The 11872-nt window shown below is 38.4% G+C and overlaps 1 protein-coding gene across 1 annotated transcript in view; it reads right to left on the bottom strand.

The window, feature by feature from the left end:
• Positions 1-5983: 5983 nt before the first annotated feature.
• The window catches only part of LOC115214248, a 255736-nt gene continuing 249847 nt past the window's right edge, over positions 5984-11872 (bottom strand). The window contains exons 99-102 of the mRNA XM_036504830.1: positions 11209-11391; positions 9920-10209; positions 8599-8790; positions 5984-7068 (exon numbers count right to left, since the gene is read on the bottom strand). Coding sequence (XP_036360723.1) covers positions 6790-7068; positions 8599-8790; positions 9920-10209; positions 11209-11391 — 944 coding nt within the window. The 3' untranslated portion in view covers positions 5984-6789. The remainder of the gene's footprint in view (positions 7069-8598; positions 8791-9919; positions 10210-11208; positions 11392-11872) is intronic.

The following is an 11872-nucleotide window of genomic DNA, read 5'->3' as shown; positions in this document are numbered from 1 at the left end:
ACACTATATGCTTATATACCTTACTTTATCCTGAAGCTAATCCTTAACTTCCCCGCTCACTCTATCTACCTCTCTTTCTATTAATTTGCTTTTCTTTCCTTTTACCATTTAATAAGTCACCTCCGTTATTGAACGTTGAGATGTTCGCGTCTCTATTATGGATGTTTACAATATCAGGACTTTAACCCACATGGATCTACGCAGGATTGCACCAATGCACTTATTTCTACCACATCGGAAAGTTGAACTGTGAACTTTTATGCTTATTTTCTCTTCTCTCTCTTCGTCTCTTTTTCGTTTACTTGAAAAAAACAAACGGAACAAATATTTTTCTTTCAGCGGACTGTAACACAGGTTTAGCGACTAAAAAAGAAAAAAAAAAAAGAATTTTTTTTTTTTACTTTTCTGCACACAGTACAAAAAATAAAAAAAAGGTTTAAGAAAATTTTTTTCCTGCACACACATTTATTATTCCAACAACACTTTTGTCGGTTCATTGGTCCTTTTCTCTGTGAGAGTTTTGTACATTCCCATAGTTTTTTTCCTTTTTCCTTTCTTTCCTCTGTAAAAGATGAGTATTCCCAGCTTGCCCGCATAAACTGGTAACGTCTTACTTTGGTTTGCTCAATTGGATGCATATTTTTCCGCCCATGCTGTACCTCACCAACAGCAACTGAACCTTTTTTACTGTGGAATGCCTTTACCTCGTTGCACGCTCAGTGAAAGACCTCATTACTGACCCACATCCGGACGCAACTTACACGTCCGTCAAATCCGAGGTTCCCCGTCGGAACACACAATCCGCAGAGAGTAAATTCCGGACACTGTTGCAGGATGAACACCTGGGAAATAGGACACCATCTGAGTTTCTTCGTCGGTTGCGAGGACTCAGCGACACACCATTTGAGGACAATCCTTTGCTTCGGAAATTGTTTTTCTCTCGGCTACCGCCGAGTGTCCGATCGATACTGGCCACAACGGTCGACTCCAATTCGTTCGATCAGATAGCCACCATGGTGGACAAGATCATAGAGTTTACTGTGCAGCCAGCACCTCACCATACCAGTTCGGACCCCATAATAGCTTCCTCTACTACTACAGAGTCTCCTGTTTCATCACATGACATTTTGGAGAGAGTCGATGCATTAACACGTCCCATGGACACGCTGTGGCGAGAAGATACTAGTTCTCGTCGTCCACGCAGCAGAAGCCGTTCTGATCCACGGTCGCCTAGTTCTACTCCAACCTTTTCCAGTCTCTGCTGGTACCATGCCAGATTTAAGGACAAAGCCCATTCATGCATCCAGCCCTGTTTGTTCAAGCTGTCGGGGAACGAATTGCGGAAGATTTGGGCACGTCAATTTCTTCCCGCAAATTTTCATCTCATCATGCATTCTTTGTTAAGGATCGTGTGTCTAACGAAGCAACCTGCCATTAACCTGCACGCGGTGAGTCTATCCCCGATAAAAACTTACGGTCAGGTCTCATTAAACCTAGATCTCAACCTTCGAAGGGATTTTAGATGGGTTTTTGTTATAGCAGATCTGCCATACCCCATTCTGGGCGCGGACGTCTTAAGCCACTTTCACTTGTTAGTAGATGTCCGACGACAGAGACTCGTGGACGATTCTACGTCTTTGTTTATGCCTACTCGGGTTACTACTAATGCTATTTTCAACCCGTTTGGCTTCTTTCCCAGAGCTGATAGATCCGACTTTCAAATCAGTCAAAGTCACACATTCGACTCGCCATTATGTCACTACTTCTGAACCACCCGTTTTTTCGTGGTTCAAAAAGGCTCGATCTGAATTTAAGCATATGTTTCAACTCGGCCTTATTCGCCCTTCCACCAGCCCTTGGGCATCTCTTCATTTGGCACGGAAAGGGGATTCAGATTTTCGTCCGGTGGGGGATTACAGACGTTTGAATGCGGTCACTGTTCCCGATCGCTATTCTATAAGGAATCTCCAAGATATTTCTTCAAACTTGCATGGTTGTACTATTTTTTCCAAGGTTGATCTCATCCGGGCTTATCATCAAATTCCGATGAACCCTGATGACATTCCAAAAACTGCCGTTACCACCCCCTTGTGGAAGTATCGAGTTCCAGTTTATGATCTTTGGTTTGCGGAATGCAACGAGTACATTCCAGAGGTTTATTGACGAAGTTGTCCGTGGACTTGACTGTGTGTTCGCTTACGTCGATGATTTGCTCATAGCTAGCGACACGCGTGAAAATCACCTCCAACACTTATCTCAACTTTTTAAGCGTCTTTGCACCAACAATGTGCGAATCAACCTCGATAAGTGTGTTTTCCGACATACCTCTCTGGAATTGCTAGGTCGTTATATCAACTCTAATGGTATCCGACCTCTCTCCTCCAAAGTCGATGCAATTCAACGCATCTCACCTCCCACTTCTCTACGCCAACTGCGTCATTTCTTGGGGTTACTTCCCCTGACTCAACTATTGAAAGCAAATAAAACAAAAAATTCTCCTATCACTCTATCAGCCGAGGAATAATCTTCTTTTGAGTCAATCAAGAAGGAAATAGCTTCAGTTCCTTTCTTGCTCATCCGGTTCCTGATGCTCGTCTCTCTTTAACAGTTGATGCATCGGATTCTGCGGTCGGTACCGTTTTACAACATACCATCGATAATCAAACTCGACCTTTGGCATTCTTTTCTCGTCAATTAAAGCCAACTGAACGTCGTTACAGTACGTTTGATCGTGAACTTTTAGCGATCAGACCTGTCGTTTCTTCATTTTCAACATCAACTCAAGGTCCAAGATTTTGTGATTTATACTGACCACAAGCCTCTTCGTTTGCTCTGTCACCCTAAATCGGACAAACCACTCGCCTCGGTGCTTTTCGTCACGCTAACTACATTTCCAGTTCAACGCGTGACATTCGCATGTACCTGGAGAACAGAGAACGTACCGCTTACTCACTCTCTCGTCTCCCTGTGGTTCTCTTTTCATCCATGTTTGTACCTGCGAACCACCAGCGTTCTATTTTTGATGCCTTGCATTCACTGTTACATCCTGGCATCGCTACTTCGGTAAAGCTTATTACGGCTCGGTTTTTCTGGCCTAATATGCATCGTATGATCACCGCTTGGGCACGCTCTTGTGTGAAATGCCAGCGTTCTAAAATCCACAGGTACATTCGAGCTCCTCTTGGACAGTTTTCTCCACTGGAGACTCGCTTTCGCCATGTCCACATTGATCTGAATGGACCATGCCTGTCAGTCGCGGTTTCTCTTACATATTGACATGCGTCGATCGTTTCTCTCGTTGGCCTGAAGCCATTCGAGTTTCGTTTCTAATTGGTTTGCTCGTTTTGGTGTTCCAGCTAAAATAACCACTGATCGTGGACGCCACTTCGAAGCTTCCTTATTTCGTGAATTATCACGAATCCTAGGTGTTCATTACATTTGTACGACCAGCTACCATACAGCGCCCAACGGGATTGTCGAACGTTTTCACAGGCAACTGAAGGCCGCTCAACGCGCCACTCCTGATCCGCAGTCTTGGAGAGAATTCCTGCCTATCGTTCTTCTCGGTTGTCGCACTGCCGTTAAGACAGACTTAGGTTTCTCCTCTGCCGAACTCCCTTACAGTACCACCTTGGCACTTCCTGGTACAATGTTAGCACCAGCCAATTCATAGCATCCTGATCCAACGCCGTATGCCACCAGACTTCGCTCGTATTTCTCAAGTCTTTCACCAATGTATCCGCGTGATCAATCTATTCACTCTCACGTCCTACCGGACATTGACAAGTGGACTCATGCCGGCATGATTCTGTCAGAGGACCGCTCGTTTCTCCCTATAAAGGACCGTTTCGTGTGCTATCGCGCATACCCAAAAGTTTTAGTCACGACATCAATGGTCGGGCAGAGACCGTGTCAGTCGACAGACTTAAAAAGGCATATTTTGAGGTTTCCACACCCTTCGATGACACGCCAGCCACACCCACTTTTGATCCTTTACAACCACTTATACATCCACCCGCACATGCACCTTTGACCACACCATCACCTACACTTCCACCTTCGTCGCCACCCCTAACACAAACAAACGTTATGTCACCAGGACAGGCAGTACTGTGCATTGGCCCCCAAAACGTACCAAAACTGTTTATATCTGACAATCTCTTTTGTGTTTCCTGTGACAGGCAATGCTTTCTTGTGCTACTGAACAATTCCAATACTCTGCCATTGAACATTTTGTCAAGTTTTGTGCATGCTAAATTATATTTCTTGCAATTATTTTTCTTTTTGACTTATCACATTTTTGTACCAAATCTTGTTGTTTGTGATCGGTTACCATCTTTGCTCTTTTCTTGTTCCAGATCCAGTTATTCTCTATTTTTGCACTGGCGTTCTCAGGGGGCAGCCCCTGTAGCGAGCCACAAAGAAGTCAGCGCCATTTTGAAACAACGAGATCTCACCTGTAACCATTGCCATACGCGACACAAAAGTGAGATCTCGCCTGCAACCATTATTTTAGGGAAAGCCAATAACATTTTCTCTCTCATTCTTCCCTCGCTGACGCCGAGCAAGACTTCGAAGCCAGGAGCTCACAGCGGACTTTTGTCCCGATGTGATACCACATGCATTGTCTCCAGAGGTTATTGAACCTCACGTGTATGGGAGAGAAGGCTAACTACGCACTGCTGTGAGGATGGTTACTGAAAGCAAACCCCTTGTACGAAGCACTTGTGAATAAACGGTTATTGAATTTACTCCACCTGAGAACTTCATTCTTCGTATTTCCAGCTCCTTGAATCAACAGAATAATTATTATTGAAGAAGAAGATAACCCAAAAGTATCATAGAAACCTTCCTTCTATTATAAATGAATAATTAAATAATGAAATAAAATTAAGAAAATATGAAGTACTCCATAATATTAACAAATTCCTTTTTATATATACCTTGTAAGATACTCCTCCAGCTGTTTATGGCTGGCTAAGATCACCCTGCCCAGGATTCAGCATCTCGATCAGGCCGACAAAGTGGGTGGAGGATTCCACTACATGTTGTCGATAAACAGGTCTACATTCCTTCTGTCCACCGTAGACTGACGGACGCAAGTGCCAGCAGTTTGGGCAAACACCTCGCCAATGCTGGGCTGGCGTGCTTTCTTTGCACATGGCTGCAACGATTGGCTACTGGCACTGCTACCAGAAGATTGCCTATGTTTCCTCTCCTCAAATTGGATGGCATGCTTTGAGTGTTTTCCCTTGACATGCAACCTCAAGTTGCAGAGACTCGCCACTTGTCCCTTGATGGTGGTCTCTTTGGGCTGGCACATGACGCACCAGAAGTACAAGATTTTGCCGTTCCTCTTATCCCTTGACGTAAGGACAAAGTAGACCTCCAGGTGAGAGCCACGGGTTCTGAGGCTCCTGGCTCTCAACCTGAGCGACCGCTGACTCACCCACAGTCAATGCACTCTCCTCAACAAACCCTTCATCCTCAAGCCGAACAAAAACGTCTTCACCTTCCATAACTATAAGCGATAATTTGATAAGCTGATAATGTTCACTGCTGTTGCTGATACTATAAGACACTCTAATGTGACAACGTCGTAAGTGAACACAACTCAAAACTGCAGAATTACACAATGCTGCTCAGCTAGCTGCTGTTGCGTCGACCAATCACGCCTTGTCACGTGTACATGTAGTAATCCAACAGCGTGCCTGACCACTAAATGAAAAGTTAGTTTCGCTAATTAGCAGTTAGCGGATTAGCGGAACTGTGCCGGCCGCTGTATATATCTGTGTATATCTATCTAACACACACTTTATCTCTCTCTGTGTACACACACACACACACACATACCATTTATATATCGTTTGCCAGTCAGTAAGTGGATGATATTCGCTAAATGCGTAGTGTGAGTTCCACCGGTAAGTTTGTTGCTCTTTTCTTATACTGTTTGTCTTAAACATTGCGAATTGATAACTAGAAGTCGTTTTTTTAAAACAATACAGGTTTAACTTTATTCAGAGAAGGCACTTTTATAAATTGAGCAAATAAAATGGAAAACAAATATAAATGTTGAAGGTTTGAAATAGTATATTCGGTATATAATTATCGTAATTTAAATCATTTATTATAATAATTATGATTAATATAAAAATCTACCATATCTGTTCAATAACCATCAAATAATTTCAGTTCAAGTGTTTTCCTTCTTTCAAATAATTTGTAATATTGAAACAGTATCCACAATCATTTTTATCACAAAAGTAAGTTTGTAAAAATAAGAGAAATGTATAATATTGTTTTAAATTGTGTTAGTCTGCTTCTTTGCGTAACTGCTGTCATATTAGGTACAAGCCATTTACATATGAAATATATAGAATATTACGAAACTTTAACTATTTGAAGTGCGAAAACTGCAAAAATTCTAAACCAAACGATCTGAAATTTTAATATTTATTTTCAACAATCGAAATATTATCTATTACTAAAACAAATTTATAAAAAACTTATCTTCTCTATAGAATATATGAGAAAGTAGGGTTTCGCTTCTTTCTCTTTATATATGAACTGATATGGTAGATCTGAATATATTTTAAGGAATGCGGTTAAATGCTTAGTAAAAAGTTATACCTTTACATATGCAAAAGGTTAAAAAGAGGATATAAAAGTTATATTAGTTCAAATAATATATATTCCTTGTACTTGCTATCATTGTGAATATAGAAAACCAAAATTAAAGGAACAACAAAAAGGTATCATTTTTCCAGTTGAATCAGTGCCGTAATTTGTTTAGTATTTTCTTTGTGAAAAGAAAGTAGCCGGACCGGATCGGTTAACAGATCGAACTGAAGAAGTAGTCGAATGCCTCTCAGTTGCTGGTCGATGGGCATTAGTGTTATCACTTCCTTGAGACGATTCTCGACTTGCGGTAAAAGCTTGATATTCTGTCCTGCTTGTGCCCGACATTTGCGACATACTGTGAGTTTCTCCGAAACTGCTTTCTCCACCGCCCGTAGTACCGTTGAGGTTATGGAAATATGCTCTCATTTGTTCGTTCAAAGAACGACTCTGAAGATGGAAGGAAAATGAAAATAAAATACACATAAAGAAAATGAAAAAAAATAAACAAACATAAAAGAAAATTAAAACAAAATAAACACATAAAGAAAATGAAAACAAAATAAAATAAAAGAAAATCAAATAAACTTCAATATAAAAATGTGATATACTATTTAGTTATGACAGTATATAAAAATGTGATATACTATTTAGTTATGACTATATAAAAATGTGATATAATATTTAGTTATGACTATATAAAAATGTGATATACTATTTAGTTATGAGTGGTAGATTCAATAGAACGATGTATTTTGCAGTACTTAATCACAGAAATTTTTACCGAGATTGAATAAGTCTTTCATTATGGGTCGATAAAATATTTAAAGCTATACCAGTCAGATACAGATTTCATTATAACCGAAATAAACCTTTCTTCCAAAAATGCGTAACCTCGTTCCTTTGTTACAAATCTTTATTCAGACACAAGAATGCAGCAGATGATAGAAGTAGTTGAGTAACAGAGAAAATACTTTGTAGTATTTTACCTCTTTACATAAGGCCGAAGTCAACAAAAGGCTTAATTTAAATATCATTATTTCCACTGGAAGCCAATGTCTGTAGGGGAAGGTGTATAATTGATTGACTCGACTCGAATGTAATTACCGGTAACTATTTTGCAAACCAAAAAGATACTAAGTTCAACGGAAAATCAGATCTAGCTGGGTGTAAGCTCACACATAAAAAAGCGATGCTAACTGATGCAGAAAAGTGATTCAGATCCTAACTTTTTTCTTTCGATTAATTTAACATTTTTATACAAAACAACGCTCATCAAATTTACAGTGGGTAACCGCGTATAGCTAAGATTGACATGAAGAACTACAGGTCTCTGCCATGGAGAGTCAATAAATTTACACGCATATTTTGAATTCAAAAGTTTCTCTTGTTTGAATTTTGGTTGATCAAAATTTTCAGGCAAATAAATGTTATATATTTTCTTTAGCAAACATTCAGGAACCAATGGAGGATCATGAAATCAGTGCCTTTTAGATCTACTGTTAGCTTTAGCATTGTCTACTTGCAATTATCGGATCGCCGTAGTTTGCTCTCAAAACTGGATTATTTTAATTGACTATAAAGGCCTTATATTTTCAGAGGAGTGATAATTAGGATTGTTTTAATATTCCTAAATTTCCCGTCGTTTTTAGAGTCGTAAAATGAAGAACTCGCTTAAACCAGTCACCTAAACAAATCCGAAAACTGTTTCACAAGCTACAAAATTCACTCATCTGTTAGTCTCGGCAGATATTTGTCTCCCACTAGCGATGTAAACAAGAGTGTTTATATGCACCTAAAGCAAATATGAGAGTTTCCTTCATGCTAACTACTACAGTTCCAACACACCATCCACTTAAGTGGGGACAAATATTATCTCTTGGTATCAATACTGCCTTTGTCGCTAATAACTATGAAGCATTTTTCACGTACAGATGAAATATTTTTGAAGATGTCATGTAAACATAAATTATTATTTACCCAAGAATAAGACATTTGTCCGCTTCTGTTCATCAACTGAACTTCGTCAGTTGTGTTACGGGTGAGTATTTCATCAGCTCTGGCAGACAGGTTTTGGTAAATTTGATCAATGTCAAAACCAAGCACACGACGACTGGAGCCGTCTGAATTTGAAATGTCAAAGAAATGCTGGTAATTTCTCCATGCCTGTGACTGTGAATATAAAGAAAAGAAAACAGTTAGTTGTGGAATAACGTGATCAAGACAATATATTAAGTAATGATGCTTAATTTTATTTTAACGTTGGTTTTAATCCAAAGGCTTTAACATATATTGATGGTTTAGTAATTGTCATTAGTAACGTTAAATTTTACTTTAATATAGAGACTAGCTTCTTGACGATTTTCAGAATTAAAACAGAGTGATTGCTTGTTTTGCTTTTCTTATATTTATATATGTATATTCTTTGCCAGATTAAAGAGAATTTCGTTAACTTTGCATGCCGAATTTAATTCATCTATTGGGTTTGGTACAAGCAACGTAGAAAGCTGTAAAGTAAACGTAGTTGAGAGGATCTTGAGCTGAGTTATTTATTTCTATTGATAACCTATTTCAATAAAACAAGGCGGATGGCGGCCTGTAGCAAAGCTGAGAAGCACAAAATATGTCAAAAATCTAATTTTATAACCAGTTATAACATCAGTATTTGCAAACTGTATAAATATCCATAAACGTATATGTGCCTTTATATACCTTAATAACAAGCTGAAATATTTTTGGTTACAATAGAAACAGAGGGAATTAAGATACCCTATTACTAATGATATTTAATTTCAGCACAAAGAAATTTAAATGTTTATGGTCCAGTAAATTTGCAAGTACAGTACTTATATTTTTGATTTTGCCTATTTACACTGTTGGAGATCATCTTAATATCCATTTGTTTCAAGTTGCTTTGGGAAGTAGAGGGTTTGATCAAAGTATTATACATTCATTTTAATAAAATCGCACTACTTACAGTTATAAATCCTACCACTATATGGTAGGTATTACAGGTAGGACGACTTCGCTATAGATTATGGATTCAGAACATTGTCTAACGAAATTCGATCAAGTATACCTACGGCCTAGAATTCATCACTTTATCTACTAGATCTCATGCAAGTTCCTCTGTAATAATTATGAATATTTTACTAGCAAGTCTAAAGTTTTGGAATTGACAGTTAAAATTAGCAATATTTTAAAACCCGATGCATGTTAAATCAATTACTTGTGAGAGAATGCAAATATCTCGTAACTCACGCAGTTATAATTATCAATCGTAAAATAGCTTATTACATACCTCAGAATGTCTTTCATATTCGCCAAGGACCACCAATGCACTAATGAGAAGATCATGAGAGAAACCAGCAGAACGCATGTACCAGCCCATTCTAGAACTAGTTCTTGAGTCAATGCTGACATCGTCACGATTAAGAAAGGCACTGGGATCAGGGGCTGCATAACCGCGGATCCTGCTTCGAGCCTCATTCACTTCAATAGACAAATAATCGGTGAGATTTTTTTGTTCAATCTCTATAACGCATCGTCGAATATCTTCCTGGTTGTCAGTCAAGAAAGCACTTTCGAGTTCTGTGCGAGGGAAAGAAAAATGAATATATAATACAATCCATGTGTATCTGTTGCTGTGTATAAATATAAATATGCACAAACATGTGTGTATATGTGTCTGTTATGTATGTATGTATGGCCTGTTTCCAGTAACAACTTGCCTGAAGATCTTGTGCACCTACAGGTGAAACTTAGAGAAGCAAGAGACTGACTCGACCAAAATAAAATATTATTAATATTTGCCATGGTATTAAGTACTCTTTTTTCCGACAATCCACAACACACACACACACACACACACACACACAAAGTCACACAGTGTATTGTTTTTAATATTTGATATTTCTAGGGCAGCTAGCTGGCAGAATCGTTAGCACACTGGGAAAAATGCTTAGCGACATTTTGTCCGGCTTAACGTTCTGAGTTCAAATGTCGCTGTGGTCAACTTTACCTTTCATCTTTCTGGGGTCAATAAAATAAGTACCGGATGAATACTGGGGTCGAAGTAATCGACTTACCCACTCCCCCCAAATAGCTGGCCTTGTGTCAAAATTTGAAACCAATATACGATATGTCTGTTGGAGAGTTATATATAAGTACTTAACCGTATTTCAACATTACATCAGATGTAATTCCGTTTGTGAATAGGTTTGCATCTTTGAGATTGCAGTCTCATTGTAAATGTGACTAACTCTCAAGGAAATCGAAGACAAGATGGATCATGATTATATAGATACTTAGATTCCTAGTCAATTCATATACAAAAAGTATTACATAGCTTAACTAAGCCTATAACCTGCGACAGAATTTACTTAATTTACAGAATTTAGTTTATGTTTTCGTTTAATTGTCTATCATGAAGAAATGTGGAACAATTGTTGATAAAAGAAATGTGGAACAATCGTTAATAATAACGAATCAAGAGTCTAGAGTAACTGTTGCCCTGGTTAATTAGCGTGATGATAAAGATCATAACAAATAAAAAACGTTTAAATTTATTTGAAATTGAAATTTTCTTACTCTCTTTAATATCTAAAGCATCCAACAATGGTCTGGCTTTCTGAATTTGAGGTTCCAGCTCAGGATGTCTATAAGGTTCAGCTGCAGCAATTGCTTTCTCCAACTTAGGTTTGTCCTTATGAATTATTGATGCGTTTATTTGGTCAAGGAAAGTACCAACCTGCTCGGGTGACAAGCTTCTTGCTAAAAATGTTCAATGAAATAAAGTGAAATAAGAAACTGGAGAAACATATATAAATAAACATATACAGGCTTACATATAAATAAATAGACAGTTGTTGATTGATATTGTCATTTCTAAATGGAATTTCGCATGTCGAGTTTAATAGATTTATTCGTGAAGGCATTAGCGGGAAGAATGTAGCATGTTAGATCAATTTCTCAGAGTATTTAGCTTTTCCCTCATTATTCTGAGTCTACATGCTCTCACGGTCAGCTTTATCTTGCATCCTTCATAGGTCAGTTTAAGCATCTGTTGCTTTTCCGAAAATTTGTGTGCTTGTGAGTATGTTAGAAATCATAATCATTATTGTTTTCATTCACAGACTTCTGCAGCCAACCTAGACTGATACTTATGTTTAGTATCCGTAACGTTATGCAGTTGGCAGATAAATATATGTAGTAGTATTATATGGAGTTATATGAACTACACAGAACTAGGATT

This window comes from Octopus sinensis, linkage group LG7 (genome assembly GCF_006345805.1).
Source record: "Octopus sinensis linkage group LG7, ASM634580v1, whole genome shotgun sequence".
In the NCBI taxonomy this organism is placed as follows: Eukaryota; Metazoa; Mollusca; class Cephalopoda; order Octopoda; family Octopodidae; genus Octopus; species Octopus sinensis.
The sequence above is the reverse complement of the archived record's forward strand: the minus strand, read 5'-3'. Positions and strand labels throughout refer to the sequence as shown.